General features: G+C 35.6%; 1 protein-coding gene across 1 annotated transcript; it reads right to left on the reverse strand.

Annotated features, from left to right (window-relative positions):
* Positions 1-4,720: 4,720 nt before the first annotated feature.
* Positions 4,721-24,431, reverse strand: LOC128990430 (uncharacterized). Its single transcript, XM_054412792.1, has 13 exons — positions 24,246-24,431; positions 20,631-20,805; positions 18,849-19,100; positions 17,851-18,059; positions 16,081-16,274; positions 14,668-14,729; positions 12,698-12,768; positions 12,179-12,281; positions 11,397-11,602; positions 10,352-10,566; positions 6,993-7,036; positions 5,656-5,776; positions 4,721-5,546 (listed from the first exon to the last, which is right to left on the reverse strand). Exons 2-13 carry the CDS (start codon positions 20,779-20,781, stop codon positions 4,877-4,879), a joined length of 2,298 nt encoding a protein of 765 aa, XP_054268767.1. The 5' UTR covers positions 20,782-20,805; positions 24,246-24,431; the 3' UTR covers positions 4,721-4,876.
* Between the last annotated feature and the right edge of the window lie 1,674 nt (positions 24,432-26,105).

The following is a 26,105-nucleotide window of genomic DNA, read 5'->3' on the forward strand; positions in this document are numbered from 1 at the left end:
CTGATTCCTAAAACCAAAATTCTTATTTGATCACAACAAAATTATACTTTATTCTGAAATATCTAACTAGAGTTTAAGCTAGTATAACACTCTTCCTAGTATGGTAATTAATTTTGCTGAAATTTAGCTGAATATTTGCCCATTTATTTGTGTGTTTCTACGCAAGTGGCATTTTTACGTTTTGAAAGGGAACGATCCAAACCCTGGTCTTGCCACTATCTAACGCCAACCTCTTCATTATTTTATAGCCCGATGACAAATAGCATCTCGGTCTGGAAACGATCTCGCATGGATTCGAACCAGTGACCTTAAGATTTTAAGCCGAGCAGGAGCCCTATTACCACTCGTCTACCCAGACAATTAAAATTTGGATAGGCAAATTTCTTTTAAGTAAATCCAAATATACAAATATCTAGACGGATTTAAGAACAATATACTGTACTGTAGTATAAATAGTATTACTAAGTTATAAATTTATAAAATTTTCTACTACATTTTAGCTTTCCTCAGGGCCGGATTTAGCATTTTTGCGCCCCTAGGCCCAAAACAATTTTCCGCCCCCTAGTCTGGTCACAGTTACTTTCCTTCAAACCTTTATTTGAAGCTATATCACGACCATAGGCTTAAGTTAATTGCTTGAATACCACTCTTCGTCGGAATCGTTGCATTGCAAGTTTTTTTAAAGTATTGACTTGTTAAGCATTAACAAAATGCCGTCTTAAACAATTTTAGCAAATTTATGCCTTTACTAAATGCTCATGTTTGTGGCCGTGGCCGCCGTGGGACTGAAACAAAACAACTCAACTCAACGAGCATTCATGCAAAAAAAAAAAAACATGGCCATTGATTCCAATTCAGGGTCAAAAACATGAACTCCATACAGTACGTGATACCATAGATTAAACTCCTTTAGTAGATTTGTCATCGTTTTGGATTAGCCTAGCTGAAAACAATTCTTTTTATTTAAGGAGTACGTTTTATCTATATTTAAACCTAGTTTATCCAAAATAAAACAATCTAATCATTAAAAATAGGTCGTCTCCTGTTTATATTAAAAGAAATTAAAACCCACATCATAGAACTAACCCTAAAATAATAGAAACAAAATTACGTGATAACTAACATCAAGTGTCACCAACATAAACTAGACATTGACAAATTTTGAATTAACAATGTCATAAGAAGTCGACTTGAGTGAGTTATATTTAATCTATGGTTGTACTGCATCTATAGGCTTTGACTATTCAATGATCTAGGTTATATTTCCAAAGCAAAACAGTGCAATATTCCGGCCAACCATACCGATCCTTAGGTCTGAGGAGAAAATTACAGCATTGATGGTGCTTTGGAGGGTATTGAATTTTTCTAAAATCTAATGCAAACTGAAATTAATATTTTTTTGTAAATTTTAAAGGTAAATTCATTGTTGTTTTGATATTCAACACAACGTATTATATATTTTTATTAGTTAATAACTTTTGTTTTGTGAAGTGAGGGTGGTAACAATGTCTACTACGCATGCGCCCCTAATCACTCTGATCAGTAGTGCCGAGTCCGAGCCAGAATAGTGGCACTAGTGGCAGTGCAGTGGCAATACGATGCGTACCGCTAGGGCGCTCGTCAACGTCAACATCCCTACAGCCTACTCCCGCATAACCGGTGTTCGCTACCAATTTTGTAACGAAATTGATGCGTAGTTCTGAAAAATAGTTTAAGTTTCCTAACAATTATTTCATCTTATGAACCTCAGAATCACAACGCCTAAACAGGCAGTTTTTTGTTATCAACTAAGACTATTTATTTTCATTTTTAGATAAAAAAAATCATCTCGGTCGTGCGCCCTCTGGGACCTTGCGCCCATAGGCCCAGGCCTACCGGGCCTATTGGGAAATCCGGCCCTGGCTTTCCTTTGTTCCAAATTTCAAAAAGATTGTTAAATTTCTTTTATTAAACATGTGAAAAATCAACTACAGCTTAAACCCTAATTATTACAAACATTTAGTGGTAGGTGTAACATTAACAAAGCAAATAATTGTTACAATAGGCCTACCACAACGGCTAAGTCACCATGGATTCCTAAAATGTAACTAGTACGAGCACAGGTAAAATATATTCAACGATATAAAATATGTAAATGCAAAAAAGATAAAAAATGAAAATTGCTAACATAAAAATAAAAAAATTTACAACAGTAAGTATAGTTCTGTTTTAAGAACTAAATAACAAATAAATGCTAAAACTAGCGGTCCTATGGTAATAAAAAAAAAGTTAAATAATTTCTCTGGCCAACAGTCAAACTTGGAGGAAAATGTCCTCCAAACTCATCCTCAATGTCATAATCTAGCCTTAATCAACATAAAAAGTATTAATCATATCTCAAACACTTATTTTGATTAAAAGGCACATTTTTCTTGTACATACGATTACATTTAAAGCTCAAAGTTTCTATGTTGCATCTGCAACTCATTTGTGTCAAAACCTATATTTAGTCTCAAAATTACAGTGAGTTAGTTGGTCTTGGTATTACTTTGTTAAATAAAAAGCAACGGCTGCTTGCAATAGGGTGTTCCAATACATCTAATCAGTCCTTTAGTTTTGATACTTTATATATAATTTAGAATATAATAAACAGTTCTTTGAGGCTCCAAATTTCATTTGAATATTTTCTTTTTGACTGTTTTTAAATTTAAATAACTAATGTTTAACTTAATTAAACTAGGAACTAGTGATGGAATGAATGAATAGTCGATGTCCCACACTACCCTCAAGGACCGAGGATGTGTGTAACTGCAAATTACACATCCTAATACAAAAATAATAAAGCCGCAGTTAGATCCCCTTATGTAGTCTGAATACTCAACGTGATAAACGATGATCAGTAACATGTTAAGAACAGAGAATTTGTTTGAATACTTTCTAAGTCAACCAGACAAATTGCACTGACTTTTGCATCAAATATCCTATTACATCTTAGAGAGTAATGGAAATAACGATAAAATGGGGTTACAACCTCTTTTCAGCACATGTTCGGCAAGTGAAATAGCCCAATATCTTTTAACACTGTCAATAGTGGTCATGACCTAATTTTAAGTAAAATATATTCCTTATTTAACTATACTAACAAATAACTGAAATAATACATCAACTTTAAAAAACAAATTGTCACTAATATAGTAGACTCTCGCTCATCCGGACTAATGTGGCGAACGTCTGGTCCGGATTACAAAAAATCCTGACTATTGAGATTCAAGCAAGCAGTAGGCCTACTATATATAGCTGTTTAAAAAAAAAATTGTTCCAGGTCCACAGTATTGATAGCCGTGCAAATGCATTTCCACTGGTAATAATTTTTACCGCCATGTTATCTGAGTTTTTGATTATCCGAGGTAGTCTTGGTCCTGTTTTTAGCTCGGATAATCGGACTTCTACTGTAATGTGCCGCAAAAAAAATCACAATTGCCGATCTGGACTATCGGGAGTCCAAGGCCGATCTGGATGAGCGAGAGTCCACTGTATATAAGCTTTGACTATCAATACTTTGACTATCAATTGCTTTGTATATAAGGTACTGAGAGTACATTAAAGTGCACTATTGTATAAATATAAATCTTCACTACAGATAGAAATTCTATTCTCATTATGAATGAATAGTTAATTAATAACAGTTTAAATACCAAAAAAATGGTTTGATTAATTATTGCTAAGTTAACAAGATAAATAATTGCACTGACCTTTTTTTCAAACATATTCAATTAAGTCAAAGAGAGCAATGAAAAAATAACGCTATGAGTAACTATAAAATCAGGTCACAAGAAAATAATATGCATTATGTAGCAGCCAAGGGCCGGTTGCTGAGCTCGGGATTTAGCTAAGTTCTAGACTTAAACCGGCTTTAGACTCTGGAGTCTAAGAGGTTTATAGTAATAGAACTCCAGCACATTTTATAAGTTTGAAATTGTTTTGCAAATAGAGTGCTTGTGAAAAAAACCAGTATTTTTCAAACATGTTATGAGCATTCTAAAACTAGTACAAAACATATTCCTTACACAAATATTAGCCTATATGTTCAAAATATTTAGGTCTTACAATTAGTCTACAAGGCAAATTGTTACAATAATAACAATATTCAAGAGCACAAGTTTTGTAAAAATTACTTATGAATTATAAAATATTCATAGGTTACAGATAAACCCATTATTGAGTATATAGATAAATTATATAAATATTAGCCTATAGCCTAGTAAATGATGCAAGATGAAACAATAACAGTGACCTGTAACATAGACAAAAAGAATTAAATATAGACCGTTAGCTGTGCTGCGGTTACCATAAGTTCTGGCGCACACCGCTGGGATCGCCACGGTAGTTACAGCGTACGCGCTACGTAAACTACAGCGGTGTGCGCCCGAACTTATGGTAACCCCAGCACGGCTGACAGTCTATATTTAATTTTTTTTGTCTATGCCTGTAATCACCACTGTCAGTCCTCTGATAAATAGTGGGTGTTTTTAGTCCAACTACAAAACCACATAAACCAGGCAGCTACGTCAGTGTTATATCAACTTCTTGAAAATTTATGTATATTTATAATTAATAACAATATCCTCTGTAAAGTAGTCTTAGGTTTTATATGGTTTTTTTAGTGATGAAAATTACTGACGCTATTCTGTAGGCCTACATAATGTGTATTAACAATAGTTATTTTGATTGATTGATTAGTGACTGGTACAGATTCAACTTTGAGTCAAGTGCAGGTCCAAGCTTGACCCAAATTAGTGTATTTTCCGGTAATATCCACATTTACACAAGGCGAGTAGACAGGCAGGTTAACTATGGTTACATTTCTCCGTTATGAGTTTCAAGTTACCTGCCTACTCTACTCGCTTTGTGTATATGCGGATTTTGGGATATTAACATAGAAGAAATGTAGCAAGTTGCTCATGTTGACCAGACCTCTACTTATGTCCATCAGTTCGTCTAGCGGAATGTCCTTGTACTGGGGGAAATCCTCCAAGGTACATTCCGCAGTTGACTCCACACAATTCCTGCACAGAGGTCGACACACGTCAAGGACAAAACGGCCTGTCTCCATTATTTCCACCAACCTATACAGCTTTGGGTCTTTCGTTATATCTAACGATTGAATGTTCCAACCAAAGTCTTTGTTGAGCCTGATCATCCATGCTCCGATAAGAACCCGTCGAACCTCGTAGAATGCTTCGTCGTCGTCCAGTAATTCTCTCAGTGGGCAAGTGAGCGTGAGCTCCGCGACACATCCACACTGGGATCGGGATTTCCAGTTGTCTTCGTCGCATTCAGCGATGAATTGTTCCAATGACTCTTTGGTAATGGCAACTTGCCCCATTAATGCGTACGCTCTTCTTCTCGGCTGGCTGGTTGAAGGTTGGCTGGTTGAAGGTTGGCTGGTTGAGGGTTGGCTGGTCGAGGGCTGGCTGGTTGAGGGTTGGCTGTACAGCCAATCCAAAATTGGATCTCTGAGTTGTTCTGTTGGCAAGTCGGGCAGTTCTAATGGCTCCGGAGACAATCTAAAACATGGCCATAAATACTTAGAACTTTGCAAAAACAAGACCATGGATCATTGACAGTGTATAGAACTAGACATTCCATAATAAAACCATCATTTAATAAACCCACCTTCTCTGTCTGGCTACTGGAGAGAGAGATCGATCCGAGGAGGCTGATCGTGATCTTTTCTTCTTCTTTTTCTTGGAGCTAGTCCCAGGAGTAGCTTGCTCTTCCTCGGAAAAGAGAGGAACTGAAAAGCGAGTTTTTCTAATTAGTCTGTGATTAAAACAGAAAAACTATGGAATGAAATCGGCTGGCTTACCTTTAAAATATGGAAACAACTGTAATCAAATCAGTTTAAATCTTTGCAAATGTCTTATATTCAGCCAGGTAACCAGCTTGCCAACTTTTTAAAGATTTATCTGAAGTGAAGACTTAGCACTTTAAGCTCTCATCCAAATTTTTTATATTTATCTGTTTTAGTCCATATTTAACTAAAATAAAGAGAAATTCCCCCGCCGCAGTAAACCTGCAGACTTAACGTATTTCAACTTGCCTGATTACATATTTACTAAAATATTTCCATAAATAAGACATATTTAATCCCAATTTAAATAACATTAGATTTAAAGAGTGCTTAGGTTTGCTGCTACAAGGAAGGCAAACAGTGTTTTTTGACCAAACGTCAATAGTATAGGATGAAATAAATTTGCCAAATTTGATCAACATATATCCATAAACAAGTAAACTTACAACAGTTTTCATTTTCTCCATTAGAATAACATAGAAATTTTAAATTTTCACTTTTTTGAATTTTCTCCATAAGCATTAGGCATACAGCAATGCTTCAATATACTAAATTATTTATTTTTTAAGCTCTACAAAATGGTTGGGAAAGAAATTCCAAAATTTTATGTTTTTAGGGTCAAAAATAGGAAAAACCCATTTTTACCCCATAAACCCCCGTTCCCATGGTCCGATCATGCTGGTTCGCGAACTCGTTAAATAAATCTAGGTTTACACGTTTATAACAAATTTAATCAAAATCGGATAACTTTTGTTCGAGTTATCGTGCTTACGGACATAAATGTAAAAAGAAGAAAAAGATGTGTTGTGCAATCCCTATTACACTCAATAAGGCGTGAACTTCCACCGAGCCGGACACCGTTTATTTGAGGTGGCCCTCTCTTGCCAGCTAAGCCACACATTATTGGCTTTAGTATGGATTGCACTTGTACGAGATTCAAACCTGCGCATGTAGAAAGACCTCACTGCTACACTCAGTCTACAGCGCAACACTTTAGCCAACTTAGCTACCATGCCGCCACCACGTTGGTCGGCCAAACGTTACAAGTGCCGCTATAATCACACTAGCGTTCGGAGGTGAGATTCAACGAAAAACGCCCCAAACTGTACTCGGCCTTAGGTTTTTAAGTGTTTAAAGTTGTGCCAATATATGTACATACCTGGCATTTTGTAGATCATTTGTGGCATCCCTCTCTCATTGACACTATAAAAAATTAAGGAAATTTTAAGCATTTTAATTCAAATATGAACTAACTAGCAGAAACAGGTAAATGAAAATACTATTCTTAACTTTTTGAGATCCAAATCACGGTATATTGGGTCTCCCTGGCTAGGAGATAACATTATAGGATGATTCTAATCCCGTCACAATCAAATTTTCTGGTTTCTAGCTCATGGAGGAGTTATCCTGACCGGGTGTACTGATCAAGGATTTAGTACTACCTCAAAACTGATCCATACACAGATACATGAAGATTAAGGATAGGTTCCTCAAGTTTGATCCGGTCTTTTTTTGTTATATTAATTAATTGCTTCTACAGTCTTTGAATCTTTGAACTTGATAGGAATATATATGTAATTTTTTTTACTCTAAGTAAATAAGCACAGTTAGATAATATGAGTTTGGTAATAAATTCAATGTTATCTAGGGAGATAAACAATAGGTTGTTGAAAAAGTGTGTGATTCGGATAATAGATGATCAAACTCAACTAACTATAAGGAAAACTAGGTTAGTAAAGCCACAAAAAAAGTTCTATACGTGGAAAACTTTAACATTAAAATTGCATTTGTAATTTCAAAAAATCAGTTGACTGAAAATATTTAGCAATAAAAACCCCATAAACCTCCTCCCACCACACACACATAGTTATGGTAAGCAAAAAGTAGCAAAATGGCTGATCTAGGGTGTAACTCCTGAAGCCATCATTCACTGTCCTGAACATCCATTATATTGTTAACTACCATTTGAGCCATCTACTGCTTATTTTAGGTAGGCTCTTTCACCAACCTGCTACAATCTTCTTTATGTCTGTATGTGGATCAAGAATTCAGTACTATCTCAAAATTTATCCATACACACTGACTTAGAATGAGGATTTGGGACCGGGTTCGTTCCCCTGGTTCGATAGGGGTCCCTCCAATTGCTACACTCGTCTTAACCACTGTGTCTACACTTGAAATAACACATATACTTCTTGTCAGATTCAGCAGAATAGGATCCCAGGACAATCACATCGCTAAACTATATCCGAGTTGATCTGACTCACTATTCAGAAGTTGTGGGACTTAAAATCTGCTGTACTTTGTCTTGTTGATCGCTTTTGTTTGGTAATTTATAGGCAAACTATGTATGGTCTCGAATTGCCTGTCTTTTTTTATTCCTCCTTTTGTGTGACAGTGATATCTAAGAGATATAATGGTCCCAACTTTGTAATTACGCAAATAATCAAATTGTTTAGTTGATGTTTATGTTTGTACTGGAAGAATAGAGTTGTCACAAAAAATGCTATATAATTTTTTTTATGCGGTATCACCATAATTTCCTGATTGTGGTTCAGGAAATTGAGTTCATAACAGCCTATCATTGCCGTAATTATTCTATATTTCTGCCAGGGCCTCTTTCTCCCTTCAGCCAGGGCAGCAGATTTTTAAGTGGGACAAATTTTAGAGGTATGTTTTTATAGTTTTTAATTTCAAAAATATTTTTAGCTTGAATAAAAAAATAAACATATCTAGGAAAGTCAAGGGTTGGAAATTAGACGTACTGTAAAGATCAAACCTTTCCACACTTAATCTCCACTAACGTCACACACCAGCCAAGCTTCCATTCCCGAAAACAGCCATGGACTTGTTTGAATCAGCGGAGAGCGAAGTGGCGTGATGATTCATTTTCTTGCGAGTTGCTGATGAGAGAAATATTAGGTACGGTAACCACTGTTTTGCTTTGTTGACATGTTTATGATGTCACTGCAGTGATCAGGTGTTTGAAGTGAAATTTTGAGGTTAGGAAACGACATAAACAGCCAGCTGTCATGAAACTTTATAGTACAGAGTTGAGAGATAGGGAATACTTATATGTTGTTTGAATATTAAAGAAGTTTTTTTTTATTTCTAGAGATGGGCCGATACAAAAAATTGTCGATACCGATACTTCCGATACCTATCAAAATAACAGCAAATAAAACATTAATTTTAATATGAACATATTTATTGTCAACGATAAATAAGCAGAATATCTTTGTTTATACATACACATTTGTGTATCCATATTAGTGTCTTATGTTAATAGAGAGTGGGCTAAACTCATTTAAGTTTAGATTTGGATTTGTAATCGTCTACACTTTCATCTTGGCCTAGGCCTATATTCTTCCCCTACTGTTGATTTGCTTAATTCCCTCTGGAAAAATTCATGTTGAGTTGATGGTGAAGTTTCAGATGTTTATCGAGGTTAGAAGTCGTACGAGACTTAGGCTATCTTTTTTGCACAGTTTAAATTTTGCCACATCACGACTTTCACTAATAATATTCAAAAAGGCCCACATCACTTTTACGCTTTTTCATATTAAATAAAAAACTATATCTTTCATTCATTAACTAAAATCAAAAGAAACTCAATTAGAACCAATGTGAAATAACAATAACATAACCTCAACAGTCATCATACGGATGGATCATACGACATACACTGTAACTGCAACACCGCGATTAAGCATATAACAGAACTACTGCATCTCTAAAACGCTAACCGTGATTGGTTCATCGTCATCCTCCGATCCAAAACCAGCCAATGAGAAAGGTTCTAATAAGTTAGTAAAGACACTAGCACTCGGTGCGGCGTTCAACAACAATCCAAGTTTCAATGTCGCTAAAACATAGCACATGATTGGTTGATCGTCTTCGCAGGGCAGTAGGTGAGCCAATGAGATTGTGTATATTAAAATGCCAAGAACACTAGCGCTCACAGTGGGGATCAACCAAACCAAGTATCCACGTCGCTGTCACATTACACGTGATTGGCCGAAAATCGTCTCTGGATGGAAAACTAGCCAATGAGGTCGTGTCAATCAAAGTGGCAAGGCCACTAGCGCTCGCAGTGGTGATCAACCAAACCAAATATCATTCCTGGAGTTGAAAACTAGCCAATAAGGTTGCCTCTACTAAGTAGGCAAACAGCTAGGATTCATAACAGCAATTTACCTGATCTGAACTGACTTAATTCGCACCGATTCGGTAATTGTGGCAATTGTGGATAGCCCATGGCAGCAAATCTTTAAATCAACCTCTGGGTAGTTCCAATGTTGAGGCTTATTCCCTGAACAATATCAATTGTTCACTAACTTTCGTAGCATATTTTAAAAATTTTGTAATACTATTGACAGTGATGTCCCAGCTTACTTGTAGTTATTGGAATAAAAAAAGTTTATAGGAGCAGAAACATGAAGGAGAATAGTTGCTACATAAATATCCAGTGCTCAACAGTATTAATATGGAACAGAACTCTGTTCTATGAAAACTTACGTAAAGTGTTGGCCATCCATGATCTTCTGACTAATCACATCTTTGATAGTTAGCCCAGAGTCAATTACATGGTCAAGGCTGTAGATACAACCAAACGCAGGCAATCGATTTGGGTACTTGGCCTCGATTTGTCTCAGCAACCTTAATGTATCTTCTGCTTTTACCGGGCCAGTCTTCTTGAGCAGTTCTTGGTGTTTCACAGGCATGTGGTGTTTCTGAAATGAAAAAAGAGCCATTTTAAATCCATGCACAACGTACCTTATATTTAAATTTTAAAACGTAGCCAAAGTGGCTACATTCAAACATCAACTCTCTTCAAACTATGTCTATCCACTATCAATTTTGCATTAATAACTTGTTCAAGGTAATAAAACCTGGTTAATTTGGTTTGAATTAGACGAGAAACCCCAATTAGAACATCCAGAGATAGTTTTAGATCTGTTAGGCGTAAAGTAATTCACAGACTCTTGTGTACTAAGTGCCAATGAGGTTACAATACAATTGTACCAAATCACTTCATAACCCACGAATTGCAGTGAACTAATTGTATCTCTCATATTCCTGTTTTTATATACCTAATTTTCTATATCCCACCCCCTGTACACTATAGGTGATCTTTTATTTGTACATTACTTTGGTTTGCATGTAATTTTTCTGAAATTTCCCTACCAAGCAGTTTTGTTTGAACTTGATTGCAGTGTTTTAGGAATGTCAAATTCAAAAAGTTTTGAATCTCAAATCCAAAACCTAAAATCCCAGTGCTGGAGCATAAAAAAAGAAATTAAGTAAAATGTTTATGAAATACGACTAATAATCCAGTTTTGAAATGTAGGGTTCAAGTTACTTTAATTTATAATGTTAGCAATAATATTTGAGGTTCGAATCACAAATACAGCATATTAAATCAAGACTTCAAATCTTCTCTATAAATTCATTGAATTTGAGATTCAGGTTCGTCAACTATGGTCTGCTAAGACAAATTGCACAATGATTTAAAGTTGTTCTATGTATAATGGATCAGGAATCCAATTGTCCCTTCACTTACAATGTACCATTGGCGATGTTGCTTGCTAACCAGATGTAACAAGACCTGGTCTTGGTTGTTCATCCCTTTTCTGCACAGCATACAGTACCACAGGAAAACCCCTTGTTCGTCATACTCCACTATGTACTCCGTCCCGATCAACGGTTGCGGATACCTCTCTATGGCGTTTTGTATGGTGCAAGCGACATTGTCGAGAATCGACATTCCTGCAACAAAATGGTGATATCAGTATGTGTTTTCTACAAGTAAATTCTCAGTAAACTGGAAGAGACAAACACTTTGAACGGGTTATCTAATTTGGTATTTACGCTCTAAACCTAACGAACTATTGCTCAATGGAGTTCACGTGATGGAACGCCTTTCAACTTAGATGAGACAACACCATCAGTTTTTACATTATTAGCAACGAATGTAATTTAGATCATCTACATCTTGAAGTATGAAATGTGCAGCTGAGTGTGTATAAGATCATGAGCAGTAAGTAAGTGTATTTTAGTTAGGCCATGTAGCCTACAACAACTAAAATGTGCAATTTAGTTCATAAGTAAATACCACTCTTTGTATTTCCCTTTTATGAAAAAAACTGTTGGCCTAATAAATTAAACGTTTTTTAAATTTCATGCAACTCTTGGATCATATGTAACATTACTAGCTAGATCATATATAAGAAAACAAAACATTTACTGCAACACTGTAAGGATATTACAAATGCACATATGATGAAATCCCTTCGACTAGTTAATTGAAATTGTAAACATATCCATAAAAAACTATTTACGTACCTTTGATTGTTTTTCCTATATGCCTTCCTGTGTAAGGATGAGTAATTTTTTCAACAATGGAATTCACCCCTGTTTTACACAGCTTGCACCGGTAACCTCCACCCTGGAGAATTATACTACACTTAAAATACTCAAGTTATCGATTCCCCCAAAAATAAGTTCTAATGGGCTACAAAAACTCTAAGTAACAAAAGAATGTAATGAAGTAAAAGAATTGTGCATTAGGATGGATAAAACTAAGAATAATTTGACTAATGATAAATAGTAAAAGCTGAGAGACTAGAACCACATCTGATGTTTACAAATACAATTTAACAGAGTTCTCAAACCAGATATGTCTGAACAAATCAATTGTTCTTATGGCAAAACAATTTTTTAAATGTTGACAGCAAGATCAAGGTTTTATTAGACTTTTAGTGGCTAATCCTACTGAAACTATTAACTTCTAATCTCCAACAGAGTGTGCGAGTCTTATCTCTCAAAAGGATGCGAGAATACAAAATCTAATAACTAAATTACCTTAACACGTTCAAAAACTTTGTTATCCTCGGTTTCATTCACTAAAAACTCTGTGAGGACTGTATGCTCCACTGTAAAAAAAATGTCATATATGAATGTTTTAATCAACCAATCTAGCTCTTATATTTGAATATCATAAAATAAATTTAACAAATACATTCAGAACATGATATTCAATAGCACCAAAACCGGAAATTTCCACATATTATCCACTTGCTATGTCATTGAAACTCTCACGTCAGCTAAGATGATGTTAATTAAATTAGAAATTAAGAGATTTTATAAATTGTATATTTTATCACTAGGGCCTACAGTGAAGTTTTACGGTGGAAAATGAGCGTGGGTTAAAAAGACCCTTTTTGTCCGTGTGGTAAACTATATTTTTTGTTATATTGCATAATTAATTAACCAAGCTTATTATACCAATATTATTTATGCAAAGATAACCTCTCAAAACGACTTCTAGCTTGTTTTCAATACTGCTAATGCTAATAAGCAGCTGTTTAGTAAGGGATACAATCATTTTGTCTGTTACTATTGTGTTACATTACAATACATTGTAATGATTACAATACCATCGATATGACTAGCAATCAACAACAATAGGCTAACACCTTACCTAATAAATTAATCGATAAATAATTTTGAATGATACGATTGACACAATCAAAATTTACATCTGTTTGGTTTACAACAACTGATTTTTACTCTCTAGAGACTAAAAATGTTTACTCCCTAGAGAGTAAAAAAGCTGCTTTCGACCCGCATGCATTAAAAACGGCTGTTTTTGCTGCAGTATGACAAAAATTCTTTATGTGTCTGATTGGATTTACACTAAAATGTGTTCTTAAAAATATCACATTTATTCCCTATTTAAATAGAATTAGTTTAACGATTACTTATAGGTTTGCTGCAACAGTGAGGGTAAAAAAGCGTTTTTGTTGTAAAATATTAATAGTTAAGTAAAAAAAGGAATTTTTTTCCAAATTTGATCAAAATATGTTCATAAACAAGCAAACTACAACAGTTGACTCATTCTCCATAAGAATAACATGGGAATTTTAAATTAACATTTTTTTTCTCCCTAACCATTAGGCGCATAATAACGCTTCAATGTACTAAATTATTTGTTTTTTTAAGCTCTACAAAATGGATTGGAAAGAAATTGTGAAATTTTGTGTTTATAGAGTAAACATGGGACCTATTTTTACCCTATAAAACCCCCCTAAACCCCCGTTCACATAGTCCGATCATGCTGGACATTTTTTACACGTTTTTAATTGCTTTTCTCCTTTGAAAACCCCACAAAGGGAACAGAAAATTGAGTAATTATTCCAGAACTATTTTAGACAGCATTTGGCATTGTACTATGGCCTACAACGGCGCTGAAGAGAACTGTAAAAAAATATTTTTCTTCATCTCTAAAAAAAAAACTAGAATTCTGAGATTAAAGTCAGAATTTAACTAGTGCGTCCATTACCCTCTGAAATTTTTACATAAATGACAAAAAAAATTAAAAACTAATGTTTTTCCCTTTGTACTATATATTTTGTAATTTGCTAGTAGGGATACTGTGGACGGCATGTTATAAACACAATATGTTGCAAGTCTTTTGTTTACTTTTTCCTTCTTATTTTGATCAACCAACATACTTTGCATACGTACTGATTTCTTGTGTACGAAATTTATTGTATCCTCAGGGAAATGTTTTACCAAATAACATTCACACGATCATAATTATTGAGCAGAGGCAGCCCTACATAAAGGGGAGCAAGGCGGTGTCTGGGGCCTCGCACAGCCGTATTTCAGGTATTAAGAGAGGCCCGTATTAAACTCAAAGCAAAGACTCTCTAGGGCCGCCACTTTGTGCGCTTTTAATAATTTACACTAAAGCCTACACTCGAGGATTAGTATTCTATCATTATTAACACATATTATTGGCACAAGATGAAACTACAAATTCAACTTACTCATTGGGTCCTTTACATCTTCGTTAAATACAATATCTCCGGAAAAACTCAGACCTAAGTCCCTGAAAAATTGAAAGTAAAATGAATGAATTAAATAAAACTAAACATATCCAGGTCATATCCTTAAAAATTATTCCGGCATCATTTATTTAAGCACTTGGGCCAACGTCTTCAAAGAACCTAATTTGCATAATTTGGCCATACTTTACTACATGTAGTGAGTTTAGTTTTAGTGAATAAGAGATATTTATCTGTTTTAGAAAAGACTAGCTGTAACCCGCGGGCTTTGCCCCGTTTAACTTCTAAATTTTCAAGATGATCTCGTTCGCATGGCTCAATCACGTCCTGGTTGATGTTCGTTTGCTACGCTCACTCACCTTTAGGTTGGAACTCATTCGCTGCGCTCACTTGCCTTCAGGTTAGCTCGTTCGCTACGCTCACTTGCCTTCAGGTTAGCTCGTTCGCTACGCTCACTTGCCTTCAGGTTAGCTCGTTCACTACGCTAACTCGCCTCCAGGTTGAAGTTCGTTCGCTATGCTCACTCACCTTTTGGTTGCAAATTAGCTGTTGTCATAAATGTAAAAGAAATAATAGTGCTGCACCCTGTTGGTAATCCTTGTAACTTTAATGCTATTGAACATCATAGAACAGAACCAACTTGTTTAATTGAAACAGCTGTTAAGATTCATTAATTCCATTTCTCATAAGGTTAACATGGGAAACTCCAGAGCCACTGGGGCGGAGCCGATTAGACGGATCACGAAATTGATGGTGTATAAACCTATTCCATGAAATTCTACACGTATGTACCAAGTTTCGTGGCAATCGGTTCAGCGGTGTCTGAGTTTATCATTGCCAAATATATATATATATATACAAACATCCTCTTTTATACTTATAGACTAAGCACATCCAATATTGCATGTTTATTCCACAGTAACAATGGTGACAGAAAATAATCAACAAAGTATATGACCATAGGGGCATCCTAGACTGCAATTGAGTGATCAAGTACTAAAGGAAAAATTTGTGTGGTGCTTCACAGAATTATAGAGAGGGGCGGATGACAAAAACTGTTGGCGAGGTAAAAAACCTCCTTGGTTTTGAGTGGCCACATAGGAATTGTTACATGCAGAGATGGTGCAAGTAATAATACAACTTTCGTTGTTGTATGTGTAAACATTGTGAATTTGTAAACATTTAAGGAAGAAAAAAACCGGTACAAAAGGCCACTAGTAAACAAACTTATGGACCAGTGAGTTTATGCATGTATAAATGTGTCTAACCGGACTCTTGAAGCACGCACAATAAAATTATTTTTGTTGAAACTAGGAACATTTTTGAATTTTTTTTCGAAATAAAGTTTTTCAAATATAAAGGTATTTTTTCAGAAATAGATTGATTTATTCTTACCTCAGATGAGGGCCCTTATCTATTGCATAACGAATAGCTTTCTTCTGCTTTAAGGACAAAGGTCCATCATGGCGCCAGGGCTTCAACCGACCCAACTTTTTCTCAATTTTCTGAACAACAATGTTCAGTTGCACCTGCCAAATTTCCTTCTGTAGAAGTGAAAGCTTCTTGTATACTTTTGGGAAGTATAGCAGCTGAAAACAGAGAGATTTGTTTATCTTAACCTTAACTGAGATATGGCAGCTTTAGTGATGCGTAACCGCTGGGGTTTAGTTGCAGCTCAACGGATTTTAACGTTTGATGTGTCAAATTACAGGTATTCTAACCTAGATGTGCAAATACGTCTCAGAATGTTAAAAAAAGGGCATCACTTAAGTACAGTTAAGGGCTAAATTTTTGGAACAGTGGCGCTATCTGTTGTCATTAAATCAAACTTAATTTACTCAGTTTACAACTAAACATATGGACATGGTTTGGAATAGTCCTTAAGGTTAATCACAGACTGCAGGACTTATTACTTCCAGAGCAAATCCGGAATTATTTAAATTTGGATTTTTGCATATGTTTATTAAGTCTGGTTCATTAATATTGTAAAGTATTTCCTAGCAAGACTTGACAACAAATTATTTGTAATAGCTAAATTGATTTACCTTAAAACTGAAACGTAGTTTGCTGGATTAACTTATCACATAGTTTTGGTTAGTTCGGTATGAAGAAATGATTGTTGAAAAGTGCTTATTCTCAATGTATTTACCTATTACCATTTTATCATGTAATTTACAATGTGTATAGTTATTTCTTTGTAGTGTTGTTTTCTGTTGTTTCGTTAGCTTTTTCGTGTTTGATTTAAATTTAAAATTAAATGCCACCTAAGACAAAGAACTATGAGTGGCCAGAAGAAAGGCGAACGTGGTCACTTGCAACACCCTCACAATGGGAAATTTGACGGATAAAGAGCGGCTGTACTAGACCGCCGTGGTGCTACATCTAACCTCAGACAAAAGAAAGTTGAATTTTAACATTGTGAACATTTTGAAACAGTTACATTTTTACTCTTAATTGTCATAGAGGAAAGGTTCATTTACCTCATTTGTGGAATTCACCATACTTTCAGGAACTTATTGGAAACTCCCAATGTAAAAACAGGGCTGTGAGACCTAGATTTGGAAATTATTTGGATAATATTCGTCAATTAAATTCCGCCTTTGCTCAGCTCAGAAGCTCATTTAGCTGAGAGTACCTCGTGGCCACTTTCGACAAATGCTGCAAGTTCTTACTCATTCATCGCAGACTATTGTAGAAAACTGTGTAAACCCATTCATGCAGTTGTCATGCATAAAGAAATTCAAATTAACAACAAACATGCGTACTTTACAAGTTGAAGTGGACTTTGTAATTTCCCCCAGAAGCTACAAAGATGTATCTCTACCGATTCACAATGATCTTGATCCACTTATTATAGAGTTGCCAGATTGAATAATTAGAAGTAGGTCAGTAATTCAGGAAACATATGGTGACATTAACGATACATTGATAACTTTTGTTTACGTTCTTTTATTAAAAGTCGCAGTTTTGCTCTATTTAGAGAAACAGGTTATATAGTAATAAAATATTACGATATTACATAACCCTTAAAGTATATTTTTCATCGATTATCTTTCATTAAGATGGCTTTTTAAAGATTGCTGTCTTTAAAATTCACACCAAACACACAATGAAAGTGGCATTTGAGTGTGGAATCGAACCTTCAGATTTGTATTGTAGACTCACCATGTACAGCATCCTGTGCTCATATCCCTCCAGATGGTTGATAGTTGCTTCGATCTCTTCACCCTCCTTGTTACACAGCAGACAGATGTAGTACGGCCCACGAGGATCCAACACCTCCACCAGATACTCCAGTCCAATCAACACGAGATTGATGTTCAAGTACCGACACTCTTCTAGAAGGTCTTTCACGAAATAACACTCCTTCACATCTAAAATAAAAAGGGGTTGACATACCAGCAATTGAGTTAGACAAAATCTTGCTTAGAATTAATTCTGGAATCTGTGCTTTTAACGCTTATGTTTTTTAACTGTGTTTTTTCTATATTGTTTAATAACCATTGTTGACTTGTGGTTTTAGGCTGGGCGCACACCAGATGCGGCACGGCACGACGTTATGCCTTAAGGCGCCTTATGCGCCCAGGTTTCTATTATTCCAAATGGAGGTGCCGCACACATCATCGGGCAAGGCAAAGCAGCGCCACACAGCGAATTGTACTGGCTTTTCAATTTTGGTCTTTCGGGCAAAATGCTTGAGGCAAAAACGATGTGCGCATGCGCAAGGATTGACACAACGTGGAGTGCATTGGACAGCACCTGTCAAAAGCCTTGGTTACTTCTATGTTGTGTACGTCTTGCCGTGCCGTGCTGTATGCAGCTCTTCTCTATCAGGCATGGCAAGGCGCGGCGAGGCGAAAACGTTTTGCTGTGCCGTGCTGTATTAGGTGTGCGGCCGGCCTTATTTAGTATTGTCAATTATTTTTGTGAAAAATAAAGTATGTTTTTCTTCTTCTTCTTCTTCTAACAAAACTAGGATCACCTGACAATACTCCAGGTTATTTAAAATAACCACATAAACTATTTATTATTTATACCTATTGAAAATTTGTAAAATACTATTACTTTACATGTTTTGAAGTTAATGGAAATGTTAATGATACAAGTTCATTCATTTGGTATCACACCAGTAATTAAAATTATTAAACCAAAATTTTACTCACCTCTAACTATTTTCATATCTCTTTTGTCATCAAAATTTTCATGAGGATGTGTTTTCCTTTGCATCATTTCATAGTGTTTCCTGCTTCTATTATGGCGAATCAGCGAGGTCTTTCCGTAAACAGACGTGATGCAAATGTTGCAATCGTAACGTTTTGTATTTTCAAACACACACGTGGAGTACACCTTTTTCTCAGACCCATCATCTACAATCACTGTCTTTTCTAAGACATGAATTTCCATCTCAAATTTTGCTGAAACAAATGTTTAGTAATATATAGTTATAGGCCAGTATTAATAAACTAGTATTTTATTAACTGTTATCTCAAAGATTTTGGAAAAAGTTGTATATATGCAACCAACTAAACTTTTTAGAAAGTAATCTGTTGTTTGACAATGAACAACATGGTTTTTCCCTGGTAAATCCACAATTACTGCGGGTATAAACTTTATTGAATCCAAAATTAACAAAAATGAAAAAGTAATTGAGATCTTCCTTGACTTTTCAAAGGCATTTGACACTGTGACTCATGATAATCTGCTTGGTGTTCTTTCTAGTTTGAATATTCACTATAAGGAGCATAAGTTGTTTTCTTTATTTTAAAAACTCGGCAAAAATATGTCCAAATTCAACTATTCCAAATAGTAAATACACTTACACACAAAACTTTTATTCTGATTTTAAAACAATAAAACATGGGGTTCCTCAGGGATGTATCCTGGTCCCTCTATTTGTTGTTGTCTATTTGTTATTGTTTGGTAGTTGTTGGTTTTCTTTGTTGTATGAGAGGATTACCAAGATCTATGAATGAAGGAGGTTCTGTATTACCTACTCTATGCTGATGATACCAATATCATAGTTACAGGGGACTGCCAGGAAGAAATAGAGCTTAAAACATTTTTAAATCTTCTGCGAGTCAGTGAATTTTCAAACAATAAAAATTTTTTAATTAATTCAAACAGGGTATAAACATCGATGTATAATAACTCCCTGGATTGCGCGCTCAGGTTGAAGTAGGGCTCTAAAAACGGTCTGTCGCTACCTCGCTCTGTCCGTGAGGAGTGGGGATAAAGGCATGACTTCAGTCCCTGAGGTCCTGGGTTCGATCCCCGCCAAGTCACCAATGGATTTTATCCTAGTGGTAATGCCGCAACCCCTAGGTCTAGCCTGAAGTAATGTGAAAAACAATCCCAGGCTCGTGCCTAGCGTCCTAGGGGAAAAAAAAAACTTTTGGGCCCGAACCATCTCATTTGGGCTCGGACTTGACTCGTGAACCCACCGGGACTAATGATCCGAAGCCGGGACTATCTGTAATTGGACTCGTGAACCCAACTTTTAAAACCGGGTTTTAAAATCCCTGCACTAATTGTGTGCAGCCTATCAGTTTGGTCCGCAGCTTATAAAGTTGCAAGCTCGTGAACCCGATTTTTTAAGTAGCGGCCCAAATACCGATTATTTCCGGATTCTGGGCTCGGACTATGATAGTCCCGAGCTCGTGAACCGCCCCATATTGTAAAAACTAATGTACCAATACAACTCTTTTAACTCTTACACCATTTAATTACTCCCGGAGATTTTGATAAATTGTCTAAAAACAGTACATTTATTTAGTTTATAGGAATGTTTTGTAAATCTAGTTTTAATAATGTACAATGTCACCTGTTTTATCAGCATTGCTGAAAACTTGAAATGTATTGTGACGATAAAGGAATATTTCATTTCATTTCATTTCAAACATGTTTACATGTGGGTAAATTTTGCAGTCATTATTGGGCTGTATTACCTGTGAGTTTGTCGACAGATGTTAACCTGGTAAAGTTAAGTTTTCCTGCAGCGATCAGCTTTTCCTCTATCCGGCGTTGCTTTTTAGGAGGGTGGTAACTTGTCAAGTACTCAAGATACAGCTTGTCTATGGGTAGTGAAAGGTCATCCATTGTGATGTGAAGATCTAAATGCCACTGTGAAACAAGAAATTTTATTCATCATCGGGGATATGTAGGCCTAAAATACAAGCAATGTAGTTAAATTCCAGTAGGAGGTAATAAGTTAATACATAAAACAAGCGTAGAGTGAGTTTAATTCATGCAATGTATCACAGATATCCTAAAATTAATGCTAAACAGTTTTTAAGTTTTCTTGCTTTGTCAAGTGATCCTTTGTGGTAGTTCACTCCTATATATTCAGACTTCTGGAGTTCTGGCGTGAAAAAAATCATCAGGTCATCTAAAGATGGACTTTAGAAGACTGAACTAAAGCTGTGTACTCTTGCACATTGTTCATGCTTGCACAGGCCTATGAGACTCGGTATGGCGTCAATTGTGCCAGAATATTTTAGGAAGCCGGAGCTAGTGTACGAGGTGCAGTCCCGGGGGTAGACTTCTGGAACTGATGTGCGCACCTTGCGTTCCCAGTTCAGACAAAGCATGACTCAAGCTTGGGATGAGTCCCTCAGTTTGACGGAGGAGCTGGAGGCATGTAAAGAGAGGATGGAAGAGTTAAGTGGGGAAATTAGTAGTTGGAGTAGGTTGGAGTAGTACTATTGAGGTTTAGATGTTCATTTGTTTGTTTTAGTGGTTTGAATACCAGAAAACAGGGAACTTTTTACTGTTTTTACTGTTCAAGCTGAAACAAAAATACAGCTTTTGCTTAATACATGCCGACTTTCTATGTTTTAAATGTTAAAGACACCGTGCTTTGTAGTCTTCAAACCACTAAAGCGTACATAAGCAGACATAAAGCTCAATGGTGTAGCATAATGTTGGAAAGCTTATAAAATGGCGCACTTTTTAACATATTCCGACACTTTCTTGTATACAGGGTGTGAAAAATGCAATAGACCATTGTTTTTTAAATTTTTATCAAACATCTTAGTTTTTATCTTTGAATCTATTTACAATGGAGTTTTTACAACTGATCCTCCGTCATTTTCTATTATTCTTGTTCAAAATTTAATGCAGAAATTTAAGTCAGACGTGTAGGCCTACAAATTGAACAGCACAGGTCCTACACAACTACCTTGAGGAACACCACGCAATTTGCAAAGCGGATCTGATGTCTCACTCCCAATTTTGGTAACCTGCAGTCGGGACTAATAGGACCGAAACCAACAAATAACTTTTTCACTGCAGCCATAGCACTTAGCATAGCACTTAGCCATAGCATTTTGGCCAACAATTCATGATCAATAGAGTCAAATGCTTGGGAATAATCGAAAATAGCTATGTGCTGTAGAGTCCTTTTATCTTTGGCATCGAATAGATCTGCAAACATATTAGTCAGTGCAGTACAAGTACTGTGGTTTTTTCTAAACCCTGACTGTAGCTTAGGCAATATATCAAAGTCATCTAGAAATGAAGCTTTTTTTAGTTATACAGTACTATCTTTTCCATTACCGTATTTTTGACATTGCAGGTAACACGGAGATAGGTCTTAAATGCTGGACGGTTTTTGGGCAGCAGCCTTAGGCAATGGTTTCACATGGGCAATCTTCCAACTTTTAGGAAAAACACCAGAGGCCAGACTCGTGTTTATCAAATGTGTTATTGCTACAATTGCATATGGGCTAACAGATCTTATCATTTGTATCGATATACTATCAACTCAACACCTACAGCTTTTGATTTTATTGAGTTCATTGCCTCTTTAACATCATTTTCTGTAATCATTTTAAATTCAGACTTATCGTTATCTCCATGTTTTTTATCTTGTTGAAGTTCATTCAGCAATTCAATGTCTATATCATTACAAGATCCCATATTGACAAAATATTCATTTATCTTATTACCGGTAATGTCTAAATCAGGGGGGAGCCTATTGTATCTCTGACTACTTAGAATCTCACAATTTTTTAACAATTCCAGAACCCCGCAGGGTTTTCACACAAGGCAAGCTTGTTAGAAAAGAATATTTTCTTAGCCTCTTGGATCATGAAATTCAAACTATTTCTTATGGTTTTGTACTCACCAGTCTGAAGCATCTCTGGTCCTCCAATATTTGTTACAGTGTTTATTTTTAACAATTGACAATTCTTTAATTGTTTCATTTATCCAAGGAGCTTTTTTCACGTGTTAGGCTACCTTTTTACAAACAATAGGAGCAACCTCATCAAACACTTTCTTTATATGATCAGTAATAAATTGCTCTATCACATCAGGAGACTCTAGGTTGTAGGCCTACACACAATTCCAGTTAAGTTAGTAGGCCTATCAGCAATTATGTTTAGTGCAGTATCTGCATTAAGTTAAATTTGGAAAAATCTCTAAATGTGATTAGCATCGACCCCCTTTTGTCTTTCTTACAAGATACGGTATACAACAATATATTAGTTTATGATCAGTCATCCTCATTCCTCTGTGTAGTCAACTATGCTGGGGTAACTATGACTCCAACTCTTTTAATCTCGGCTGATTTGTCTACTATGATGTGGTCAATCAATTTTGCCAAGGTTTCCAATATTAGTATCCCCCAAATAAATGACTGATTTAAATTCAACAAAAAGGGAGCGAAACAGATCCGAAAGGCGAGTGTAACCATTGTAGGAAGGACGATAAACCACACTTACCAAACTTATTCCCTTTGAAACTCACCACCACACAGAGATGCTCAATACCAGGATCAATGAAATCAGATAAGTAGTACAGCTGAAAGTCGATGCCGTCTTTCACAATGCTACACCACCTCCTGGGTAACCATTTTTAGCAATTCGATCACAATGAAGCATTGAATATCCTGGTATAGCATAACTGTCTGTGGATGTGTTTAGGAGGAGCCAGGTCTCAGTACGTAACCCCTAAAATGTCAAATCTAAAGTAATCAACAATTGAGCACAGCTCATGGGTACCGGTACGCTAACTTAATATCAATTGAAACTATCGATTTGATTAGTAAACCTTCATGCGATTTTTTCACCATCAGCAAGTTTGGTTAGTTAGGTTAGGATACCTTAGTTTAATTTTATAATAGAAATAATTTAAAATATCGTTTATTAATCGATATTTTCAATTCGATAGTTTCAATCGATATTAGCATAGCCCAGTTAAGAAACTGTACCCCAGCTCATTGAACGCTGTGTTTAGAGACCTTGTATTGACATGGGCCACTTTGAGATTCCCCTTACCCCCCCTCGCCATCAGTTTTCCGGAACATGAGAGGCTCCTGACGCATCTCCAATATTACTGGAGAAGCAACCCACACTCTCAGTCCCGGGAACATGACAAGGAGGGGCAGCTCCATGGGAGAGAGCACTCACACAACTCACACAATCCATTCGGTTGTTTGTGCCAACATATAACCTATGAAAGTGTACCCTCTGGGAACCTTAAACATTGCAGTACATTCTTCTCAAAACTACCAAATTACCTTAAAATGTGTTATTACCCTATTCAATGCATAAACTTACCCTACAATGAATAGAATATGGTATCCAAATTAATAGAGCTAATGTTTCCTAGGTTTTCATTGGAACTGTAGGCCTAATCATAAATAAAATTATACATGAAGTTGTAACTTATCAATAGTCAAAGCTGTAACCTACATCTCTGTAAGATAAATTTCAAAACTAATCTCAAAAGTCAGCAGAATAGCTTTGAACTGGTGGTGGGCTAAACTAAAGTAAAAAGTTATTTAAGAACAAGAAGTTGTTAAATGTTAAATCATTTAAATTAAAAGTAAAAAAAAAAACTAAGAACAAAGAACTTCAACAAGTCAACAAAGCAAAAAAAACTGTGAAAGTGAAATGAAAACTTTTTCTTCTTCTATCTAGTCTAGAGTCTAGTTGTCTAGTTTGCTTAAATAAGGTGGATTGGTTAAACTACCATGTAGCCACATTTCTTTAAGCATGACAATGACTGAGTTCTATCATAGATAAAACATACTCCCTTGTTCTATTTTTGTAAAAACAGTTTTATAGTTTGCTTGGAAGCAGGCTTAATTTATTTTATACAGCTTCGTTGTGCACTTGATTTACGATTGTAGTGAAATGGGTTAAGGTTCACTTCAATCTATCAATTATCAATCATTAAGATGGGGACGCCACTTAGGTGCGTATTTTAACCCAAGGATGAGTGTAGTGTAGAATGGTGTGTGATGATCTGTGTAGCTTTGTTACTGACTAAGATCAGCTGTTTCATTAGCCAGGATCATTTATTTAAAGACTTACACTACAAATCATAGACACTTTGAGCCTCCAAATATGTTATTTTTCAAAGACATGGCTTACTTACTCTACAGATCATAGTGCATATGAGCCAAGAGTATGAATTATTTTTTATTAGGAATAAGCTCGTATAGTATACGAGCCAAAATACTGAATTATACATATTTTGAGCTCACTTTAAGAGCCGATTCCTGAATTATAAAATAATTCGTACGCTTGGATCATGGTCATTATGATCTGTAGAGTAAGTGAACCTTCCTACTGTATTTTTAAATATAAGACACGAGGCTCATAGGCACTATGATCTGTAGAGTAAGTGAACCCTCTTCATTTATTTTATATTTTCGATGTAGTGCAGGTGAACCTTCTATTTTGTTTATAGGCTATACTATTTTAATATTATTTACACAAAGCTCGTATAGACTATGATCTGTAGAGTAAGTGAGCTGTCCCCATGAAATGCGGTAGTGTTGTCATGCAGTGTTAATTAAGATACCTATATAAAAATAATAAAATAATTTTAGTTAGTTATAAGTTACTTTTATTTTCAAACAGGATCCAACACATGTATCGTTGATAATTAGCTTACAGTCCGAAGTCTATTTTTAAAACCTATCATTCTCTATTTAGCAAAGTTTTTTTACATACATTACTATGAAACATAAACATAATGCGCTTTATTTTGATCTGAGCTAGGCTATATTTTTGATGATTTATTACTTTGTATTATGGAACAAAATATATCTGTTCCAGTTTCTAAGTTCTAATAAAGGGCTTGTGATAAGTTTAAACAGAAGGCCTTTTACAAGTTTGAATAAAAGGTCTGTGATGAGTATGTGACAAGCTATACTAGAATGCCTGTAACAAGTTTAAACAGAAGGCTTGTGGCAGGCTTGTCTGGAGGGAACTAGAGGTTTGCTACAAGCTTGCCACAAGTGTACAAGCCTGCCGTTATACACATGTAGAATTTAAACTTATGCTATATTGTTGCATAATATAGCAAATATGTTAAAATAGTGAACCATTGGATCTTATGAGTGTTCGCCCACTGTACGACAGACGTACGACCACGATAAACTGTCATGATGCTTAAAGTTTTGATAG

Source organism: Macrosteles quadrilineatus, unplaced genomic scaffold (assembly GCF_028750875.1).
Source record: "Macrosteles quadrilineatus isolate MER2022 unplaced genomic scaffold, UCM_ALF_1.0 Scaffold_3__2_contigs__length_128488019, whole genome shotgun sequence".
Classification (NCBI taxonomy): Eukaryota; Metazoa; Arthropoda; class Insecta; order Hemiptera; family Cicadellidae; genus Macrosteles; species Macrosteles quadrilineatus.

Coding starts and splice junctions, on each gene's coding strand:
- LOC128990430 (XM_054412792.1), bottom strand. CDS start 20,781: ATGGATGACCTTTCACTACCCATAGACAAGCTGTATCTTGAGTACTTG. Junction 18,060..18,848: donor AGATATGAAAATAGTTAGAG/GTGAGTAAAATT, acceptor TTTTTATTTTAG/ATGTGAAGGAGTGTTATTTC. Junction 12,282..12,697: donor AAGTTTTTGAACGTGTTAAG/GTAATTTAGTTA, acceptor ATAATTCTCCAG/GGTGGAGGTTACCGGTGCAA.